The 24,998-nt window shown below is 38.5% G+C and overlaps 1 protein-coding gene across 1 annotated transcript in view; it reads right to left on the reverse strand.

Annotated features, from left to right (window-relative positions):
• Positions 1–24,998, reverse strand: part of LOC123536082 (dynein axonemal assembly factor 3-like) — a 236,609-nt gene that overhangs the window by 99,261 nt on the left and 112,350 nt on the right. Inside the window, 2 exon segments of the mRNA XM_053529209.1 lie at positions 6,753–6,846; positions 14,299–14,384. Coding sequence (XP_053385184.1) covers positions 6,753–6,846; positions 14,299–14,384 — 180 coding nt within the window.

Below are 24,998 nucleotides of genomic sequence, written 5' to 3' on the forward strand. Positions count from 1 at the left end.
TTGAGCGATCAGAAAAACTCACAATTCGACATTTATCCAACGGCGCTTAGACGTCTACTACCGACGTCTGTTAGACGTCGTGGTTTCAACGTCTGTTCGACATTGCATTTAGGTTGCCGACGTTGCGACCTAAATCCAACCAATATCCAACGTTGATTCGATGTCGTATGCCTGCTTGGATGCTATTTCATTTACAGACATTACACGAGTTATGATGACCGTCTGACAGACAGACTTACGAAGGATATAAATTTGAAGCAAAACACTGAAGCTGATATCGACGGTGCTAAAAGGAAGATAAAAAATGTAAAAGGTTTAATGGAAAACTGCTAAAATTGTTTAGATTGACGTATATATTATACATGTTTGCAAATTCTAACAACAGCTTTATTCGCGCCTTGGGGTATTGACTGAATCTCAAACACTTAACTTGTAATACATTATGACAGGTGTCACTCTATCAATTAGTGTTGGTGCAATTGTAACGCGCTTATCTCCCTGTTAAGTTGGACAATCTTCATAGAGGCTCTACGACTTGCAGTTTTGGACAAGAAGATTTTTTAATTTTTTCCTTTTGGTTGCCATGGCAACTAGAGTTCTGTGTAGAATTCAATTCTTTGAAAAATTTTGAAAGGGGCCATCTAAGGATTATTCCTGTGAAGTTTGGTGTAAATCTGCCCAGTGGTTTTGAAGAAGATTTTTTTAGAAATTGTTGACGGACACATGACGGAAGACACACGACGGACGACGGACATCAAGCGGTCACAAAGAAACTGTGATAGCAATTGTTATAACTGTCCACATGTCCCCCGTGTTTGACCTTTAAGTGGGAGATGTCATTTATTTTTATGAGTGAGATACTGGATACTGCTTAGAGTTGTTTTAAGATTTTGTCCATTTAAAAGCCGTATTAATTTGACTTTTGTTGATAAAGATTGTGATAACAATTTAAGTGTCCCTGAAACTTTTAGAAAACAACTAGAAAATGCTTTTGTAAAAAAGCGCATGTCTCCCCTCAATGCAAAGTCCTATAGGCAAGAAGTCAATAGGGGTCAGGAGCGAAAGTCAAAGAGACACTGATGGTTGGCTGCAATAGGGATCATCTACTTGGCATGTCCAGTCATCCCCCTAAATTTCAACACTCTTGGCCTAGTGGTTCTCAAGTCACTGTTCAGGCTCCTGTGACCTTGACTTTTGATCAGATGACCTCAAAATAAATAGGGGTCATCTACTCTGCATGTCCAATCATCCTATTAAGTTTCAACATTGTAGGTCAAGTGGTTCTCAAGTTATTTCCAAAAAATGATTTTACATGAACAGGCCCCTGTGACCTTGACCTTTAATAGACTGACCCCAAAAACAATAGGGGTCATTTACTCTGCATGAACAATCATCCTATGAAGTTTCAACATTCTGGGTCGAGAGGTTCTCAAGTTATTGATTGGAAATGGTTTTCCATGTTCAGGCCCCTGTGGCCTTGACCTTTAACAGAGTGACCCTAAAATCGTTAGGGGTCATTTACTTTGCATGTCCAATCAACCTATGAAGTTTTATCATTCTGGGTCAAGTGGTTCTCAAGTTTTTGATCGGAAATGGTTTTCCATGTTCAGTCCCCTGTGACCTTGACCTTTAACAGAGTGACCCCAAAATCAATAGTAGTCATCTACTCTGCATGACCAATCATCCAATGAAGTTTTAACATTCTGGGTTAAGTGGTTCTCAAGTTACTGACCGGAAACGGTTTTGCATGTTTAGGCCCCAGTGACCTTGACCTTTAACAAAGTGACCCCAAAATCAATAGGGATCATCTGCTCTGCATGATCAATCATCTATGAAGTTTCAACATTCTGGGTCAAGTGGTTCTCAAGTTACTGATTGGAAATGGTTTCCAATGTTCAGGCCCCTGTGACCTTGACCTTTGATGAAGTGACCCCAAAAATAATAGGGGTCGTCTACTCCAGCAGCCCTACCACCCTATGAAGTCTGAAAGTTCTTTGTCAAATGGTTCTGAAGTTATTGATCGGAAATGAAGTGTGACGTATGGACGGACGGATGGACAGGGCAATTATGTGGACAAACTTTGTGCAATACAGACAGAAGGACTTATGTGGACAAACATTGTGCCATACATACTTGAGGACTTATGTGGACAAACTTTGTGCCATACAGACTGGAGGATTTATGTGGACAAACTTTGTGCCATACAGACAGAAGGACTTATGTGGACCATACAGACAGGAGGACTTATGTGCACAAACTTTGTGCCATACAGACAGACTGACATACTAAATCAATAATTATGTCTCCCCTACTACATGTTGAAGACATAATTATATTTCCTCCTATTTTACTTATTTCTGTGAAATAAGTTTTGTCACCCAGACAGAGTCATTTTGGTCTTATGTTTATTTTTTCAGCTTTTGACAGTGGGAGCAAGGCTCCAGGCACACCTCTGGGCATTGTTCCTGGTATGAGTGGGCACCTGGATATAACCACCAACCTTCCTCAAACAAAAGAATTGTACCTCAAATTAACAGCTGTGAGAGGCAAGTGATCTAGTCAACATCCTCAACCGTTCACCCAAGTAAGCCCCTGAATTCAATACAAGTCAAGCTTTTTACAGTTAATATATAAAGATACACAAGAGGGCCATAGCGGTCTTAAGTCACTCACCTGACCTTGATCATTTGACCTTCAATGTATGAAGGTATAACACACTGAATCATGAATTGTAACAACTGTGTTTAGTATGAAAAACATAAAACAGCTAATGTGCCCCCATTTAAAACAGAACATTACAAGGATGCTAAAGACCAGGTTTGATGATGATCCACCAAGCACTGCAAGGGAAAAGGTCATTTAAAGATATATCTACTTTTAGCTCTAATGTCCCCTTAAAGGGGTCAAGTGCCCCCAGTTGAAGAAATTTAACAGAGGACTTTATTAGAATGGTTCAGACTAAGTTTGATGAATATCCTTCAAGGACTTCATGAGCAAAATTGTTTAAAGTTATTTCTATTCTTTTCTTTGCCAAAAATGGGTTTAAGTGCTCCCAGTTAAACAAAATGAAAAGAGGACATTAAAATGATGATACAGACCAATTTTATTAAGATCTTTCCCGAGGTTCATGAAAAGAATTTGTTGAAAGGTATTTCTACTTTTATTGCTAGTGGACCATAAAAGGTGTCAAATGCCCCTATTTGAACAAACTGATGATGCTACAATTTAATTAAGGTTCCAGAGAGTAAGAAGTTTCTTTTTTCTGTTTTAAATCCAACTGTCCTTAAGAAAGGCCAAGTGCACAAATTTTAACAATATTAGGAGAAGACCTTACAATGATGCTACAGAACAAGTCTGATGAAGATCCATCAAGTGGCTCATGACAAGAAGTTGTTTATATGTTTTTTCTACTTGTAGCTCTAGCAGCCCCTAAGTAGAACTGTTACAGGAGTGACGAATACCCCCACAATACGGTCTTGTCACAGAAGAATGGCAACCATAAGAAAGACATGGCTTGACCTGTATTTTATGTTACACCTGTGTACCAAAATTTATCTAAATCTGTCAAGCCTTTTGTGAATTATTGTCTGGCAACCATGAGTGTTGGAAAGGGGCTAAACTACATAAAAAAAATTGGTGGTTTGTAGACAAAGTCAAACTTTACCTGTATTTTATGTGTACCAAAAACATTTAAATCTGTCAAGCCTTTCATGAATAATTGTACAGGAACCATGACTTTGGCAAATTTTAAGTTGAAAAGAGGATATAACTATGTAAAACAAGAGCTGTCACAGGAGACAGCGCGCTCGACTATTTTGATGCTGGATAGTGAAACTGGGCACATCTGAGGAAACTGGAACTGTCACTCAGTGTTTAATGACTCCAATGGTGGATGAATATTGCACAATAGCTCCAGTCTGTGTTAAAAAATATCAAATAATAAGAGAGGTACAGATAAAGTGTATCAAAACACTATTTAAGTATAACTCTAAGCAAAAAGGGGGGCATAATTCAGGAAATATTGGCGCAAGAGTTATGCACCTTGTGTCATATGATGTGGGTGATGACGTGGAACAACTACTTCATGTTTGAATCAAATGTGTTTGATAATAACTGAGATATAATAAAAATGCATCAAAATTAACCTTAAATTCTAAGTAAAAGGGGGCATAATTCATGAAAAATTGGTGTCAGAGTTATGCACCTTGTGTCACATGATGTGGGTGATAAGGTGGAACATCTATTTAAGTTTGAATCAAATCCATTTAGATAGAGTGAAAGTGTATCAAAAGTTATGGCTCTTGTGTCATATGATATGGGTTATGATGTTGAACAACTACTTTAAGTTTGAATCAAATCCACTTAGTAATAAAACCCTTCCAGGCACATAGAAGTTATGGAGCAAAAACTAAATATCTAACCTCTGACCTTAAATTGGGACCTTGACCATTGACCATCAGGCATAGGTGATATGTTCAACATGTCATCTGGTCTTGAGGAATAATAATGTGAACTTAAATTAAAATCTTTCCAGGCATATAGATTTCAGGACGGGACGGGACATGCCAAACTGACTCCTACATAGCCCCCCCCTCCCCCTCAACATGTTTGGTGGGGGTATAAAAAGGGGTCAAGAGGAACCATTGATTTTGAACAAACTTAAGAGAGGACCTTGCCAGATGCTACAGACCAAGTTTGGTGTAATTCTGACAAGAAGTTTCAGAGAATATGCCTATGTAAACTGTTGTTGACAGATACTGAATGCTGGACCATCCACCTATACTAATATCTCACCATGAACCCTGGGTTCAGGTAAGCTAACAATAAAATTCTAACATGACTTGATTTGATTTCCAGTTAAACAAAGAAGGAAATTAAGCTCTGTATATTCTGCGATAAACAATGGTTAACTTCTTGTGATTTATCATCTAATTTACCACGGTTCATCATTCAGATGCTTCAGTGTTTAACCACTCAGGCTAACACCCTTGTGGTTCAATTCCTACGCATCTGAACTCTGAACCATGGTAGATTAAAGCCCCGATCTCACTGTCACGGTTTGGTCTCCCAGTTTATCCCAGTTCAGTGGTCCGGGATAAACCTTGTTCAACCTTGTTGAACCGGCGTACAACCTTGACGATTCCGTGAACGTCCAGGAAGATCCTTGATAAATCTTGTAGAACTGGCAAACGGCCCCAGTTGTTTTAAAATGTTTAACACAACCGGGAATCACCGGGAATGATGGCCAAAACCGGCATATTCAGTGCAAAATCGGCGCAATGCCGGCAGTTTCCGGGGTAACACCGGATATACACGGTAGAGCTGCGGCGAACTCCGGCCCCAGGACGGCATAGTGCAGGTGAAGCACGGTAAGCCCAGGTTTATTCGCCGATTAACTCGCGGTTATAGCCGGGAAATTCCGGCAAACCACCGGTTGAGTCCGGTAGAATCCCGTTTCACAACGGACTGTCCGGGTTTAACCAGGTGTGTGCTGGCTAATTCCGGCCACACGATGGTGACAGAAGGTGAGGTCACGGATCTATGTCGGTAACAGATGGTGAAGTTGTGGTGATATAAGATAAGATGATGATTTATTTTATGCTAACTGATGAAATACTGTGATATAATCCATATCACTCACTGCATATCACTCACTGTAAATGCTGATCTATTTGTACATTGTGTATAAATTTTAAATTATTTGCTTAAAACAGGATGAAAATTGTAGTCGCACTTTGTTCTTTGTAGAATATTTCTCGATTCAAATCATTTTATTTTTATTTATGAGAATTTCATAATGTTATGCAGCAAAAAATAAAATAAAATGGAACTTTATGTTGTGCGTCTTTCTAAAGTCACAACACGTCTGACGTCATGTCTGTTTACGTGCGTCTGTTTTATGCGATGAGATTAAAATTTGTTGCAAAATGCAAATCTCAACGTAATTAAGCATAAAATAAAAAGAAAATGTGTTTTTTTTGTAAATATGGAATATATCTAACCTCGGTGAGAAAATTTTCACATTTTCACGAGCGCTATTTGGAATTTTCTCACTTCTGAGTGAAATAGGTCTATATTCCATATTCACTCAAAACAAACAAATATCCTCTATATAGTATATAAAAACACTGTGAAAATCCTATTTGGGGAGGGAGGTTTTTGCCTTCCAGCAGAGTCTTCGTCCGTTGGGCTCTGTGTTTGCTTCTTGGTAGAGTTGTCTTCAACTTAACTTCCCACTGGTGGCAATTTTCTGGCAGGTTTCTTGGTCTTCGGCATGATGTTTGGCTTCAAGTGACTACAAGATAACTTTTGGGGATCGACGTGCATCCTGTTTTATATGCTACCGAGTAAGCACCGGTAGGCGCCGGTGTGTCACTGGATCACAGCCGGGCTATGATGGAATGCTACCTGCGGTCATCGGGGCACTACCGGCTACGACCCGGGTCACTCAGGATTACACCGGGATCAACTGGGTTTACGCCGGACAATCATCGTGGATATCCGGTGTCAGACCAGGACTAAACCGGGATCAAAGTGTAGATTCTGCTTCATTATCGGGGATTTACCGGGACAAGGTCGGGAATATGAGATCAAACTTAAATTTTTGCAAAAAAAATGTCACGGTTTGTCCAGGTATACTGGCTAATGTACTGGGAGAACCGGGGCCGTCACCGGGAATGTAAGATCGGGGCTTAAGACGATAAACAACTCAAAGGCCTTGATTGTTTGTTAATCATATAGTTGTTACTTACATCTCTTTGTGATAATCTCATATTATAATCCCAGTCATATACATTGGTCCTTGTGTCATATCTTACCCCAAGGTACTGTCTCTGTCTTAAATCCCTGAAATTCACCAACAATTGTTCACAATCTTTTCTTGCATACCGGACTGGCATTTCCAGTGATTTTACCCATTCCGGCAAAACCCATCTGGCACCCCTCATGCCAGATGATTCTCATGCTGTTAATGACAACTAGCGATCCATACATGGATTATATATTGTTTATGCAAAATTTTAAAAAATCATTTACCTTGCCATTTTTACTCCATTCCTTATGTATATTTCTCGATTTAAAATATGTTATTTTATGGTAAGAACATACTTACCGTTACACTACAAACAATAAAACTAAAGTGGAACTAAGTTATTGTGCATCAGTGAAACATCACGATGTCACTTCTGCTTAAGGACATTAATTTTCCACATTTTGTATTCATATTCTACTATAAGAAAGAGTGCTACAAAGAAAGTATTTCTATTTGCTTTATTTATTCTATTATTTGTAAAATAAAGTATGCAACAAAAATAATCTGTCAGAATAAGGCTCGACTATTCGAAGAATTGATGGAAGTATGGGGTCAAATATTACCAGGGATTTTCAGATAAAAGAAAAATAATAGATAAGACAAACATGTATTTGTGGACTTGGATAAGTCTTGCAATATACAGCAATATGTAACCATCCATGATGATAAGCAAGTGTTCAAAGTTTCAAAGCCATATATCAAACAGTTTAGACAAAATATGGAATGGTATGCAAAACCTAACTAATTTCTATGTCAAACAAGAGTGCCAGAATGTAACAATATACGCCCATCACAGCAAATTAGCAAATAGCACCAGTCTTGTACCTGCAAATGGAAATTAAATTTTGTGGTTGTTTAGTAATTATTGTAATTCTTTTGTTTTTCTAAGTCCACAAAAAACTCCTTACCAGGTAAAGATACCTTAAAATACACTTAAAATTTGAAAGTAACATCCATGTTGTACCACAGAAAAGTGGTCTTGGTTTTCCCCTACAGTCAATTATAAAAAAGTTACAATATAAGTTATTTATAGTAACAACTAAGGGAAGTTGATCTTAAACAAACAAAAATCCAAAAAAAAAAAATTGTAAGTCCACACAAAAATCCTTAACAGGGAGAGATAGGTCAAAATACACCTCAAAATTGGATGTAACATGCATGTTGTACTACAAAAAAGTGGTCGCGATTTTTCCCTACGACTAGTAATGAAAAAGTTACAATATAAGCTATTTATAGTAACAAAAGGGCCAAGATGGCTCTAGGTCGCTCACCTGAAAAACACACCATAACTCAACATAACAGTGTAAACATGTTTGACCTAGTGATTTCATGGACAAAAATATTCTGACAAATTATCATTAAAATTGAAGCAAAAATCTTGAGTATAAGTATTTTCTGTGATTTGACCTAGTGACCTAGGTTTTGACCCCAGATGACCCATATTCGGAACTTGACCTAGATTTCATCAAGGCTATCATTCTGACCAAATTTCATGAAGATCAATTGAAAAATACATCCTCTATCGCATACACAAGGTTTTTCTTTGATTTGACCTACTGACCTACTTTTTGATCCAAGATAACCCATATTCAAATTTGACCTAGATTTCATCAAGGCAATCATTCTGACTTAATTTCAGGAAGATCAGTTGAAAAATATAGCCTCTATTGCATACACAAGGTTTTTCTTTGATTTGACCTAGTGACCTAATTTTTGATCCCAGATGACCCATATTCGAACTTGACCTAGATTTAAACAATGCAATTATTCTGACCAAATTTCATGAAGATTAATTGAAAAATACAGCCTCTAATGCATATACAAGCTTTTTCTTTGATTTGACCTAGTGACCTATTTTTTTATCCCAGATGACCGATATTCAAACTTGACCTAGTTTTCACCAAGGCAATCATTCTGACCATAATTCATGAAGATTATTTGAAAAATACAGCCTTTAATCGCATACACAAGGTTTTTCTTTGGTTTGACCTAGTGACCTAGTTTTTGACCCCAGATGACCTATATTCGAACTTGACCTAGATTTCATCAAGGTAATCATTCTGACCAAAATGTTTGAAGATTAATTGAAAAATACAACCCCTATCGCATACACAAGGTTTTTCTTTGATTTGACCTAGCGACCTAGTTTTTGACCCCAGATGACCCATTTTCGAACTCGGCCTAGATTTCATCAAGGTTATCATTCTGACCAAAATTCATGAAGATTAATTGAAAAATACAGCCTCTATTGCATACACAAGGTTTTTCTTTGATTTGACCTAGTGACGTACTTTTTGATCCTAGATGACCCATTTTCGATCTCGGCCTAGATTTCATCAAGGTAATCATTCTGGCCAAAATTCATCAAGATCAACTGAAAATACAGCCTCTATCGCATACACAAGGTTTTTCTTTGATTTGACCTAGTGACCTAGTTTTTGATCCCAGATGACCCATTTTCGAACTCGGCCTAGATTTCATCAAGGTAATCATTCTGACCAAATTTCATGAAGATCAGTTGAAAAATACAGCCTCTATCGCATACACAAGCTAAATGTTGACAGACAGACAGACGACAGACGCCGGACATCGAGTGATCAGAAAAACTCACCTGAGCATTGCTCAGGTGAGCTAAAAATAAAGTGAAGTAATTCTTAAGAAGGGACCTGCGCATGATACTCTGTCTCATGATGGTGTACAATTGTGCCAAGTAACATCAAAATCCCTCCATGCATGAAGAAGAAATGCTAGGGACAAAGTCATTCTTGTATCTGACCTTTGGCCTCTATGTGTGACCTTGACCTTAGACCTAGGGACCTGGTTCTTGCGCATGACACTCCATCTCATGGTGGTGAACATTTGTGCCAAGTTATATCAAAATCCCTCCATGCATGAAGAAGAAATGCTCCAGACAAAAGTTTTCATTCTTGTATCCTTTGACCTCTAAGTGTGACCTTGACCTTAGACCTAGGGACCTGATTCTTGTGCAGGAGATGGAATGGTAAAAATTGTGCAAAGTTACATCAAAATCCCTCCATGCATGAAGAAGATATGCTCCGGGCAAAGTCATTCTTGAATTTGACCTTTGACCTCTAAGTGTTTTCCCTATAAAAGTCTACAGAAACCATGTGACCCCCAGGGCAGGGCCATATTTGACCCTAAGGATATAACTCGAACGATCTTGGTAGAGGACCACTATATGATGTACATACCAAATATCAAGCCCTATGCCCTGTGGTTTTGGAAAAGATTTTCAAACTTTTCCCTATATAAACCATGTGACCCCCAGAGCGGGGCCATATTTGACCATAGGGGGATAATTTGAAAAGTCTTGGCAGAGGATCACTAGATGATGCTAAATACCAAATATCAAAGCCCTAGGACCTATTGTTTTGGACAAGAAGATTTTTCCTTTCGGTTGCCACGGCAAACAGAGTTTTCTTTGAAATTTTTTTGAAGAAGACCATCAAAGGAATATCCCTGTGAAATTTAATTAAAACTGGCCTTGTGGTTTAGGAGGAGATGTTGTTTAAAGGAAAATGTTGACGGACGACCACTTACCACAATAGCTCACCCTTGAGCACTTTGTGCTTAGTTGAGTTAAAACAAAAGGGCCATGATGGCCCTATATCGCTCACCTGTTATCATTGCACTTGAGGACAAGAAGGTCCTCAGAAAAAATATCCAAAGGACAGGAACAACAAAGGGAAGAAATTAAACCAAAAAGAAAAAAAAAATTCTTACAAGGTACAGATATGTCAAAATACACCTAAAAATTGGAGGTACCATCCATGTTGTACCACAGAAAAGTGGTCTCGGTTTTTCCCTACGGCCAATAATAAAAAAGTTACTAAAAACAAGCTATTTATAGTAACGTAAAAGGGAAGTAATTAAAAAAAAAATGATTATTGACAAAGTTAACAAAAGAAGGATCTGCCAAATAAATCTATTGACATACGTCATTAGTTACGGAGATATACCCATTTCAATTTGAAATAAAGGGAGGTAATTTGACATAAAATCAGTCCATAGTTATCTACCCTCATTGGCTCAGTCCAACTAATGACAATAATGAAATTTCAAATAAGTCCTATAAGTACTTACTGATATAAATCCATTTTGATTACAATCAGGGGAGGTAATCAGATACAAAATAAAACCATAAATGAAGTCTCTATATGGCTGCAAAAGCCAAAATAGCCAATTTTGGACCTTTAAGGGGCCATAACTCTGGAACCCATGAAGGAATTTGGCCAGTTCAAGAAAGGAACCAAGATCTTGTGGTGATACAAGTTTTGTGCAAGTTTGGTTAAAATCAAATCATAAATGAAGCTGCTATTGTGCAGACAAGGTCAAAATAGCTAATTTTGGCCTTTTCAGGGGCCATAACTCTTGAATCCATTATGGGATCTGGCCGGTTCAAGAAAGGAACCGAGATCTTATGGTGACACAAGTTTTATGCAAGTTTGATTAAATTCAAATCATAAATGAAGCTGCTATTGTGCAGACAAGGTCAAAATAGCTCATTCTGGCCCTTTCAGGGGCCATCACTCTGGAACCCATAATGGGATCTGGCCAGTTCAAGAAAGGAACCAAGATCATATGGTGATACAAGTTTTGTGCAAGTTTGGTTAAAATAAAATCATAAATGAAGCTGCTATTGTGCAGACAAGGTCAAAATAGCTAATTCTGGCAATTTCAAGGGCCATAACTCTGGAACCCATAATGGAATCTGACCAGTTCAAGAAAGGAACCGAGATCTTATGATGATACAAGTTGTGTGCCAGTTTGGTAAAAATCAAATTATAAATAAAGCTGCTATTGTGCAGACAAGGTCAAAATAGCTAATTTTGGCCCTTTCAGGGGCCATAACTCTGGAACCTGTAATGGGATCTGGCCAGTTCAAGAAAGGAACTGAGATCTTATGGTGATACAAGTTGTGTGCAAGTTTGGTTAAAATAAAATCATAAATGAAACCACTATCGTGCAGACAAGAAATTGTTGACGCACGGACGGACGCACGAGACGGACGGACGGACGCACGGACCCACGGATGGACTGACGACGGACAACGGACGAAGGGTGATCACAAAAGCTCACCTTGTCACTATGTGACAGGTGAGCTAAACAAGAGGACCATGATGGTCCTGAATCGCTCACCTCTTCCCACATGACCCAGTTTTGAGTATGATGTTGTTTTTTCTATTATTTGACATAGTGACCTAGTTTTTGAGCTCATGTGACCCAGTTTTGAACCTGACCTAGATATTATCAAGATAAAAATTTTGACCAATTTTCATGAAGATCCATTGAAAAATATGGTCTCTAGAGAAGTCACAAGGTTTTTTATTATCTGACCTATTGACCTAGTTTTCGAAGGTACGTGACCCTGTTTTGAATTTTAACTAGATATCATCAAGGTGAACATTCTCACTAATTTTCATGAAAATCTCATGAAAAATATGGCCTCTAAAGAAGTCACAAGGTTTTTCTATTTTTATACCTACTGGCCTAGTTTTTGACCGCACGTGACCCAGTTTCGAAACTGACTTAGATATCATCAAGGTGAACATTCAGATCAATTTTTATGAAGATCCATTGAAAAATATGGCCTCTAGAGAGGTCAAAAGATTTTAATAATTTTAGACCTACTGACCTAGTTTTTGACCGCAGTTGACCCAGTTTCAAACTTGACCTAGATATCATCAAGATGAACATTCAGACCAACTTTCATACAGATCCCATGAAAAGTATGGCCTCTAGAGAGGTCACAAGGTTTTTTTTTATTATTTGACCTACTGACCTAGTTTTTTAAGGCACGTGACCCAGTTTCAAATTTGACCTGGACATCATCCAGGTGAACATTCTGACCAATTTTTATGGAGATCCATTCACAAGTATGGCCTCTAGAGAGGTCACAAGGTTTTTCTATTTTTAGACCTACTGACCTAGTTTTTTAAGGCACGTGACCCAGTTTCAAACTTGACCTGGAAATCATCAAGATAAACATTCAGACCAACTTTCATACAGATCCCATGAAAAATATGGCCTTTAGAGAGGTCACAAGGTTTTTCTATTATTTGACCTACTGACCTAGTTTTTGATAGCACGTGATCCACTTTCAAACTTGACCTAGATATCATCAAGATGAACATTCAGACCAACTTTCATACAGATCCCATGAAAAATATGGCCTCTAGAGAGGTCACAACGTTTTTCTATTATTTGACCTATTGACCTAGTTTTTGATGGCATGTGACCCACTTTCGAACTTGACCTAGATATCATCAGGGTGAACATTCTGACCAATTTTCATGAAGATCTCTTGAAATATATGGCCTCTAGAGAGGTTGCAAGGTTTTTCTATTTTTAGACCTACTGACCTAGTTTTTGACCGCAAGTGACCCAGTTTCAAACTTGACCTAGATATCATAAAGATGAACATTCAGACCAACTTTCATACAGATCCCATGAAAAATATGGCCTTTAGAGAGGTCACAAGGTTTTTCTATTATTTGACCTACTGACCTAGTTTTTGACGGCACGTGACCCAGTTTCGAACTTGACCTAGATATCATCAAGATGAACATTCTGACCAATTTTCATGAAGATCTTGTGAAATATATGGCCTCTAGAGAGGTCACAAGGTTTTTCTATTTTTAGACCTACTGACCTAGTTTCTGAAGGCACGTGACCCAGTTTCGAACTTGACCTAGATATCATCAATATGAACATTCTGACCAACTTTCATAAAGATCCCATGAAACATGTGACCTCTAGAGTGGTCACAAGCAAAAGTTTACGGACGCACGCACGCACGGACGACGGACGACGGACACCGCGCGATCACAAAAGCTCACCTTGTCACTTTGTGACAGGTGAGCTAAAAAGGGGCATAACTCTGTCAAAATTGAAACCAGAGTTATGGGGATTGTTTCGCCTTGTGTAGACTTTGATAGTCAATAACTGTTTTAAGTTTCAAATCAATAGCTTCAATAGTAACAGAGATATTTGACTATCAAAAACTTGAACCAATGGCAACGCCGACGCCGTCGCTGGGGCGAGTGCAATAGCTCTACTTTTTCTTCGGGAAGTTGAGCTAGAAAGGGGCATAATTTTTACAACATATAAGCAAGAACTAGGTATCTTGTTCTGTAGGTTATCATGATGCTGAAAACATGTCTGAAGTTTCTGAGCATTTTGTCTAGTTGTTTTTTAGCAAACTGTTGTGTTTACATGCAAACCTTTTGTGAAGCAGACAGATGCTAGCACCAATGCAAGGGTGACAAAAAAGCACACTAATTTGAAAAATTTCAAATAATCATGCTAAAAATGGAAGAAAGCAATCACTGAGATGAACTTTCTATGAGTATATGACCTGCTACCTTACTGACAACATCTTTAGTCAAACAGAAAAACAACCAATAATAGATTATATTAAAGCGCTTCATACCAACATAAGTTTGAAGTTGTATGACTCTACTTACCAGTAAGCTGATACTTCAAAAACTCCTTTTATATCTCTGTTTCTCCAAAACTTGAATATTGCTTCTAAGAAATCTCTTTCTTTCAACTGTAAATAACAAGAGTGCCAGAATGTCACAATATACACCCGTCATAGCCAATTTCTTTACACTAGCACCTGTGCAAATGGAATTTTAATTCTGTGGTTGTATAATAACTACTGTCATTCTTTTGTTTTTCTAAATCCACTAAAAAACTCCTTACCAGGTAGAGATACCTTAAAATACACCTAAAATTTGAAAGTTACATCTATGTTGTACCACAGAAAAGTGGTCTTGGTTTTTCCCTACGGTCAATTATAAAAAAAGTTACAATATAAGTTATTTATAGTAACAACTAAGGAAAGTTAATCTTAAAAAAAAAAGAAAATCCAAAAAAAAATTTCTAAGTCCACACAAAAATCCTTACCAGGTAGAGAAAGGTCAAAATACACCTCAAAATTGGATGTAACATGCATGTTGTACTACAGAAAAGTGGTCTTGATTTTTCCCTATGACTAGTAATGAAAAAGTTAGAATATAAGCTATTTATAGTAACAACAAAGGGAAGTAATTCTAAAGAAGGGACCTGCGCATGACACTCCGTCTCATGATGGTGTACAATTAAGCCAACTTACATCAAAATCCCTCCATGCATGAAGAAGAAATGCTCAGGACAAAGTCATTCTTGTATGTGACCTTTGGCCTCTTAAATGTGACCTTGACCTTAGACCTAGGGCCCTGGTTTTGCGCAAGACACATCGTCTATCCATACTTATTATTTGTGTCAAATTATTTTGAAATCGGACCATGCATGTGAAAGTTACGGAACGGACACGAAGACCACAATATCAGTATATATGTAGTGAAAATTGGCTGAGTTCAACCAAGGACTGTGACCTTGACCTTAGACCTAGAGACCTTGTTTTTGTGCATGACACATCGTCTATCCATGCTTATCATTTGTGTGATATTACACACTCCGTCTCACGGTGGTGAACATTTATGCCAAGTTATATCAAAATCCCTCCATGCATGAAGAAGAAATGCTCCGGACAAAGTTTTCATTCTTGTACCCTTTGACCTCTAAGTGCGACCTTGACCTTAGATCTAGGAACCTGGTTCTTGCACGCAACACTCCGTCTCATAATGGTGAACAATTGCTCCGGACAAAGTCTGTGGACGCCGCCCGCCCACCCACCGCCAGGAGCCTTCCCATAATACGTCCAGTTTTTCAAACAGGCGTATAAAACCAGCAACATTTGTAAGATTTGTTATCAGTATTTATTTATCCAAATTAGCAGATTTGAAGTGTCCATTATAACTGATATGAATTTAAACACTGTGATATCAATGAACATAAACGTTATATTTTTGATACAGTCATGTTTATATTGGCATATATGTTTATATTTTTATATAATATTAGTTATAAAGGTTTTTGACGGTATATACCATGGGCATATACACTGACTGTGATTCATATAACCTGAGCACGGCAGGATGCCAGATAAGATGCGTATTAGTGTAAATTACGCTTTGAAGTAATGCATAAACGCATGTCTGATAACTTTTTAGCATTTAAAAACGTATATGAAATTACAGAAACGCATATAAAAACGTATATGAAATTACAGAAATGCATGCAATGACTTTTTACTCACGGGGGAGGAACTGTTACACGAGACTCGGTTATGGAGGATATTATGTTACAGATTTAGGATGCTGCAGTTTTCCTGGATAACGCTACAACATACGGAGGATAATAATCGCTGGTGGTGGTTTGTATGCTAAAGAAATGGTAAAGATTAATGTCTTTTTTGCAAAAATATAGATTGTATTTCTAGATCAATGGTATGTACGTCATTTGAGATATAATTTATATTTTTGCAAAAAAGAGATTAATCGGGGCTAAGTGTATTTTAAAGCAGTGTCAATGTAAAATATCAACTTCCGGTGCAGAGTAAACAACAAGATCTTTCTAAAATGTAAAAGTGAACAAACGCTCTACCTACTCAACATAAAATGATCCCCAAAACATCTTTAAAGGTATACTGAATAAACTATTGGATTCGGTAGTGAGTGTGAAGCCAGTACAAGCCAAGGGAGAAAAGGGAGCAAAAACTTGAAAGCTGAATTGAAACTGAACTGCAAACAAATTCATCACTGTTCATGCACCCAATAAGTATGTTGTAAAACTGATTTCTGTTTTTTCTCATTTACAAATTTTCAGGAGCAAAATTACTACTCTTTGTCAATTTCAGATTTTACCATTTTACTCATTCACAATAATTATGAGTAAATACTCATAGGCCAAAAAAATTATCTGGAGCCCTGGCATGGTTCATGCAGAAATCTCTCACCAAAATTCAAGGATTTCAAATTAAAAATAATTTGTTCAAGGAACATATTCCAAACACTCAAATGCAAGAAAATAAACTGTCGTTAATGGTAATCCCACAAAATAACAAAAATAAAGTTTATTGGGGTGCAATGCCAAATACTGCCATATATGCCATTTTCCTTTCTCCACAGTCATGTGAATTTCTTGGCAACTGTACTGTCCAGAAACATTGTTTGGAACACCTTTACAATGTTACTTCTGGAAAGTCGTCCAACTGACACGACTGGAAAATTTTGACACGGTCTTAATCCGGATGCGGTCACTCCAACATTTATCGTACCATCTCAGACAACACATCAAAATGGTGTCATTAACATATTATTGGAAAGAAAGGTTAATTAATGCCCAACAATCGTAGTGAAAAGAAATAAAGTACAAAAACAAGAGGGTTGACCAAACATTTAATGAGGCTAAAAATCATACCTGGCTCGTATATGATAGAGAAAAACAACATATGCATTGCATACAGAGCAGACACGAAATGGAAGGCTCAAACTCTGCACATTGTCTTGATAAGGTGATCATTTGACCCAAGTTTAATGATTATCCTCCAAGGGGTTTAGGAGATACAGAGCGGACACACAATGGAAGGCTCAAACCTTTGATCTGCAGTTGTGACTTTGACCTTGAGCAGACATGGGTGACTCATGGGTTCTGCACATTGTCTTGATGAGGTGATCATTTGACCCAAATTTCATAAAGATCTTTCAAGGGGTTTAGGAGATACAGAGCGGACACAAAATGTTACGGACAGACGGAAGGACGGAAGGACGTTAGACAGCAGGACGGAAGATGGAAGGACAGATGGAGACCATTCCTATAACTCCCACCACTCGTGGCAGGGGATTAAAAAACATTCTGACCAAGTTTTATGATGACAGAATTAACAAGAGCTGTCGGAGGACAGCAACGCTCGATTATTCAACAGCCTTGTCGATTGAATGAATACGAAAGTCAAACAAGAGCTCGTCGAACACGAAATGCCCCCCTTGATGCATTCAGTAATTGCACAAGGAACAGAAATAATTTGCTCACTGTTAACAAAAGTTCTACTGTTCTGGTTCAATGTGACATTGAACTTTGACCTACTGACCTCAAAATCAACAGTGGTCATCTCCTGGTCACGATCAACCTCCTTATCAAGTTTAGTGATCCTAGACCCAAGCGTTCTCAAGGTATCGTCTGGAAAGGATTTAACTGTTCCGGGTCAATGTGACCTTGCCTTAAGCCTACAGATCTCAAAATCTATAGGGGTCATCTACAGGTCATGACCAACCTCCCTATCAAGTTTCATGATCCTAGGCCCAAGCATTCTCAAGTTATTGTCAGGAAACAGTTAAAATGTTCCGGGTCACTGTAACCTTGACCTTTGACCTACTGACCTTAAAATCAATAGGGGTCATCTGTTGGTCATGATGAACCTCACTATCATCTTTCATGACCCTTGGCCCAAGCGTTCTCAAGTTATCGTCCAGAAACCGTTTTAACTGTTCCTGGCCAATCTGACCTTGAACTTTGACAAAATGACCTCAAAATCATCTGCTGGTCATGATCAATCTCCCTATCAATTTTCCTGATCCTAGGCCCAAACGTTCTTGAGTTATCGCCCGGAAACCGTTTATTGTTCCTGGTCACTGTGACCTTGAACTTTGACCTACTGATCTCAAAATCAATAGGAGTCATCTGCTGGTCATGACAAACCTCCCTATCAACATTCACGATCCTAGGCCCAAGCAATCTTGAGTTACCATCCGGAAACCGTTAAACTGTTCCGGGTCACTGTGACCTTGAACTTGGACATACTGATCTCAAAATCAATAGGGATCATCTGCTGGTCATGACAAACCTCCCTATCAACTTTCACGATCCTAGGCCCAAGCAATCTTGAGTTATCATCCGGAAACCGTTAAACTGTTCCGGGTCACTGTGACCTTGAACATTGACATACTGACCTCAAAATCAATAGGGGTCATCTGCTGGTCATGATCAATCTTCCTATCAATTTTCCTGATCCTAGGCCCAAGCGTTCTTGAGTTATCGCCCGGAAACCGTTTTACTGTTCCTGGTCACTGTGACCTTGAACTTTGACATACTGACCTCAAAATCAATAGGGGTCAGCTGCTGGTCATGACCAACCTCCCTATCAACTTTCATGATCCTAGGCCCAAGCGTTCTTGAGTTATCATCCGGAAACCGTTTAACTGTTCAGGGTCACTGTGACCTTGAACTTTGACCTACTGATCTCAAAGTCAATATGGGTCATCTGCAGGTGATGAACAACCTTCCTATCAACTTTCATGATCCTAGGCCCAAGCGTTCTTGAGTTATCATCCGGAAACGGATTGGTCTCAGGGCTCTCGCAAGTGGGCGACTTGAGCGAAATAGGCGCTCTAGAACTTCAAACTTCGCTCAAATCTAACCTCAAAGCGAAATGCAAGTCGCCCAATTTTCTTTGATTTCCGCACTCGCTAATTACTGCTACCCGGACTGTTGACAATTTGCACAGTGTCATAACGAGTGTCAAATACACAAACACACGCCGGCAGCATAATTTAAGCTCCGCCTACTTCAGGTACTTGCAAGATTTTCCCGAGAAGTGTGAAAGTGAATCAAATTATCCGATACACCAGAGTCGATTGTGTTCAGCCAATTAGCGCCGCGGTTACGTCTTTGACACTTCGCGTTAATTGTCAGCATGTTAGAATGCAAAAAAAACGTTTTATAAAGAAACTGCTGATTAACCATGCGATTAATTGGAATATGGTACACAATTATTTGATATCTATGATAAAAGAACGACATGTACTACGACGTGCACTACGTTAAATTGACTGCCATCGATGAATTTATTTGAATATGTATTTCTAGTTTACACATTTTACTTTCAGTTTTATTCGAGTGAGATACTGACATTCCTCGGTGAATGACTCGGTGTTAACAAGAGCTCATCGAACACGAAATGCCCCCCTTGATGCATTCAGTAATTGCACAAGGAACAGAAATTATATGCTCAATGTAAACAAAAGTTCTACCGTTCTGGTTCAATCTGACCTTGACCTTTAACCTATTAACCTAACAAGAGATCACAGAGTGATCTTGGCGCCTACCACTGAGCCATTTTTGAATGTTCTAAATTTTAAGACTAGCTCAAGGTCAAAATCAAGGTCAAATTTCATATCGGTACAAAATACTGTGCATGTGGTCCAAATTTGAAAGCTGTGGCTTGAGAAATGTGAAAGAAGGTCACTAGATAAATTTCAAGGTCAAAGTTCATTTCGGTAGACAGAACTATGCATGTGCTTCAAATTTGGAGGCTGTAGCTTGAGAAATGTGAAAGTAGGTAATAGGTAAAATTCAATGTCAAATTTCAATTCAGAACACAAAAATATGCATGCGGTCAAAATTTGAAGCTGTAGCTTCAGAAATGTGAAAGTAGGTCACTAGGTCAATCTCAAGATCAAAGTTCATTTCAGTACACAAAACTATGCATGGGGTTCAAATTTGAAGGCTGTAGCTTGAGAAATGTGAAAGTAGGTCACTAGGTCAAAATCAAAGTCAAATTTTATTTCGGTACACAAAACTATGCATGTGGTCCAAATTTGAAGCCTGTACATTCAGAAATGTGAAAGTAGGTCACTAGGTCAATCTCAAGATCAAAGTTCATTTCAGTACACAAAACTATGCATGTGGTTCAAATTTGAAGGCTGTAGCTTGAGAAATGTGAAAGTTGGTCACTAGGTCAAAATCAAGGTCAAATTTTATTTCGAAACACAAAACTGTGCGCGTGGTCCAAATTTGAAGCCTGTACCTTCAGAAATGCGAAAGTAGGTCACTAGGTCAATCTCAAGATCAAAGTTCATTTCGGTACACAAAACTATGCTTGTGGTTCAAATTTGAAGGCTGTAGCTTGAGAAATGTGAAAAAAAGGTCACTAGGTCAAAATCAAGGTCATATTTTATTTCGGAACACAAAACTAAGCATGTGGTCCAAATTTGAAGTCTGTTACTAAGCTTCAAAAATGTGAAAGTAAGTCACTAGGTCAATAACAAGGTCAAAGTTTGTTTCGGTACACAAACCTATGCATGTGGTCCAAATTTGAAGGCTGTAGCTACAGAAATGTGAAAGTAGGTCACTAGGTCAAGATCAAGGTCAACTCATGTCAAGCTTCATCTTGCCACTCAAAACTATACATGTGGTCCAAATTTGAATGATGTAGGTTATGGACATGAAGATTCTAAGTTTTTTGCCTATACAAGTCTTTATGAACCATGTGACCCCCGGGCCATATTTGACCCTAGAGGGATAATTTGAACAAACTTGGTAGAGAACCACTAGATGATGCTACATTACAAATATCAAAGCCCTAGTCTTTGATGTTTGGTCAAGAAGATTTTCAAAGTTTTTCCCTATATAAGTCTATATAAACCAAGTGACCCCCAGGGCGGGGCCATATTTGACCCTAGGGGAATAATCTGAACAATCTTAGTAGAGGACCACTAGATGATGTCATATACAAAAAGTGTTAACAAGATTTTCCTTTGATCTCGCCTAGCAACCTAGTTTTGACCCCACATGACCTTGTTTCAAATTTGACATAGAGATCATCAAGACAAACATTCTAACCAAGTTTTCGGTGCTATATACTGGGCACATTAACGAACCAGACTGTCTATTCGCAAAGAGCTAGGCTAAGTTAGCCGGACAAGTCTGTATCTTAAAAGTTCTCTCTATCTGTTCTGGGGGCTTTGTCTCACTAAGACTGTCCCTCTGGTCAGATCGCTCTGTGTCTGTACTAGTAGAGGATGAATTTCGTGCCCTGTTTGGCTGCGTTTGCTATATATGTAAAGCTCCTTTGAACGTGTTTATCATGAAAAGGGCGCTATATAAATCTGGTACAATAATAACAAGTGAATGAAGTATTGCCATGCAATACAAAGTCCCCTACTGGATATATATAAGTCCACAAGAAACTCTTTACCAGGTAGAGACAGGTCAAAATACACCTAAAAATTGGATGTTACATGCATGTTGTAACACAGAAAAGTGGTCTCGATTTTTCTCTAAGGCCAGTAATAACAAGAGTGCCAGAATGTCACAATATATGCCCATCACAGCAAATTTCATTACACTAGCGCCTGTATTTGCAAATGGAATTTTAATTTTGCGGTAGTAATTATTGTAATTCTTTTGTTTTTCTAAATCCACATAAAAATTCCTTACCAGGTAGAGATACCTTAAAATACACCTAAAATTTGGAAGTAGCATCTATGTTGTACCACAGAAAAGTGGTCTTGGTTTTTTCCTACGGTCAATTATAAAAAAAGTTACAATATAAGTTATTTATAGTAACAACTAAGGGAAGTTAATCGTAAAAAAAAAAAAAAAAAAAAAAAAAAAAAAAATCCCCCCAAAAAATTGTAAGTCCACACAAAAATCCTTACAAGGTAGAGATAAGTCAAAATACACTTCAGAATTGGATGTAACATGCATGTTGTACTACAGAAAGGTGGTCTTGATTTTTCCCTACGACTAGTAATGAAAAAGTTACAATACAAGCTATTTATAGTAACAACAAAGGGAAGTAATTCTAAAGAAGGGACCTGCGCATGACACTTCGTCTCATGATGGTGTACAATTGTGCCAAGTTACATCAAAATCCCTCCATGCATGAAGAAGAAATTCTTCGGACAAAGTCATTCTTGTATCTGACCTTTGGCCTCTAAGTGTGACCTTGACCTTAGACCTAGGGACCTGGTTCTTGCGCATGACACTCTGTCTCATGATGGTGAACAACTGTGCCAAGTTACGTCAAAATCCCTCCATGCATGAAGAAGATATGCTCCGGACAAAGTCATTCTTGAATTTGACCTTTGATCTCCAAGTGTGACCTTGACCTTAGAGCTAGGGACCTGGTTCTTGCTCATGACACTCCGTCTTATGATGGTGAACAACTGTGCCAAGTTTCATCAAAATCCCTCCATGCATGAAGAAGACATGCTCCGGACAGTCATTCTTGAATTTGACCTTTGACCTCAAAGTGTGACCTTGGCCTTAGACCTAGGGACCTGGTTCTTGCGCAAGACACTCCATCTCATGATGGTGAACAACTGTGCCAAGTTTCATCAAAATCCCTCCATGCAAGAAGAAGATATACTCCGGACAAAGTCTGTGGACGCTGCCCGCCAGGGGCGTTCCCGTAATACGTCCCGTTTTTCAAATGGGCGTATAAAAAGGTTACAATAAAATCTATTTATAGTAAAACAAAGGGACGTAATTCTAATAACAAGGGTGCCTCATGCTGGTGAACATTTGGTCCAAGTTACATCAAAATCCCTCCATGCATGAAGAAAAAATGCTCCGGACAAAGTCATTCTTGAATTTGACCTTTGACCTCTAAATACGACCTTGACCTTAGACCCAGGGACCAGGTTCTTGCGCAAGACAATCCGTCTTATGTTGGTGAACATTTGTGCCAAGTTACATCAAAATCCCTCCATGCATGAAGAAGAAATGCTCCAGACAAAGTCATTCTTGTGTCTGACCTTTGGCCTCTAAGTGTGACCTTGACATCAGACCTTGGGCCTAGGTTTTAAGCATGACATGTTGTCTCATCTAGGGGAATATTTGTGCCAACTGATATCTAAATCCTGTTTTGCATGACAAAGTTATAGACCGGACAGGAAAAAATCCTATTGACCTTTGATCTCAAAGTGTGACCTTTACCTTTAAGCTAGGGTACTGGGTGTTGCGCATGACATGTTGTCTCATCATGGGAAATATTTATGCCAAGTAACATTGTAATCCCTTGATGGATGACAGAGTTCTTGATCGGACAGGAAAAAAACCTTATTGACCTCCAATTGTGACCTTGACCTTTTAGCTAAGGGTCCGGGTTTTGCACATGACATGTTGTCTCATCATGGGGAACATTTGTGCCAAGATATATTAAAATCCCTTCATGGATGGCAGAGTTATGGATGGGACAGGAAAAAAACTCTGTTGACCTTTGACCCCCAATTCTGACCTTGACCTTTGAGCTAGGGGTCCGGGATTTGCGCATGACACGTCGTCTCATCATGGGGAACATTTGTGCCATGTGATATTAAAATCCCTTAGTGAATGTCAGAGTTATGGACCGAACACGAAACAGACCCTGTTCATGCTATGTTAACATTTGACTGCTAAGTTTGACCTTGACCTTTGAGCTAGGGGTCTGAAAGTTGTGCATGACACATCATCTTATTATGAGGTACATTTGTGCCAAGTAATATTAAAATCCCTTCATGGATGGGAGAGTTATGGACCGGACAGGAAAAAAAGCCCTGTTGACTTTTGACCTCCAATTGTGACCTTGACCTTTGAGCTAAGGCTCCAGGTTTTGTGCATGACATGTTGTCTCATCATGGGGAACATTTGTGCCAAGTAATATTAAAATCCCTTCATGGATGGGAGAGTTTATCATGGACCAGACAGGAAAAAAGCCCTGTTGACTTTTAACCTCCATTTGTGACCTTGACCTTTGAGCTAGGGGTCCGGGTTTTGCGCATGACACATCGTCTCATCATGGGGAACATTTGTGCAAAATAATAATAAAATCCCTTCATGGATGGGAGAGTTATGGACCGGACAGGAAACAAGAGCTGTCAGATGACAGCGCGCTCGACTATTCGAAGAATTGATTGAAGAATGGTGTCAAATTATTACAACAGATTTTCAGACAAAAGAAAAAAATAGATTAGACAGACCATGTTCCTTTATTTGTGGATTTCGATAAGTCTTGCACTTAATGGCAATGTGTGACCATGATGGTTATGAAGTGTTCAAAGTTTCCAAGTCAAACAGTTTAAACAAAATATAGAGGTATAAAAAATTTAACTGATTTCCAAGTCCAAAAAGGGCCATAATTCAGCCAAAATAGTTGTGAGGATTATGTACTCTTGCCTACAGATGGAAATCATGATGATAAACAAGTGTTCAAAGTTTAAAAGCCATATGTCAAATAATTTTGACAAAACATGGACTTGTACAAAAACAAAACCGATTTCCAAATCCAAAAAGGGCCATAATTCAGCCAAAATAGATGACAGAGTTATGTACTCTTGCCTACAGATAGAGACTATAATACTGAACAAGTGATAAAAGTTTCAAAGCCTTATGTCAAACACTTTACACAAAATATGAACTGGTACGAAAAACTTAACCAAGATTTCTAAGTCAAAAGGGACCATAATCCAGCCAAAATTCTTGATGGAGTTATGTACTCTTGCCTATACCTGGACAT

Source organism: Mercenaria mercenaria, chromosome 17 (genome assembly GCF_021730395.1).
Source record: "Mercenaria mercenaria strain notata chromosome 17, MADL_Memer_1, whole genome shotgun sequence".
NCBI classification, from domain to species: domain Eukaryota; kingdom Metazoa; phylum Mollusca; class Bivalvia; order Venerida; family Veneridae; genus Mercenaria; species Mercenaria mercenaria.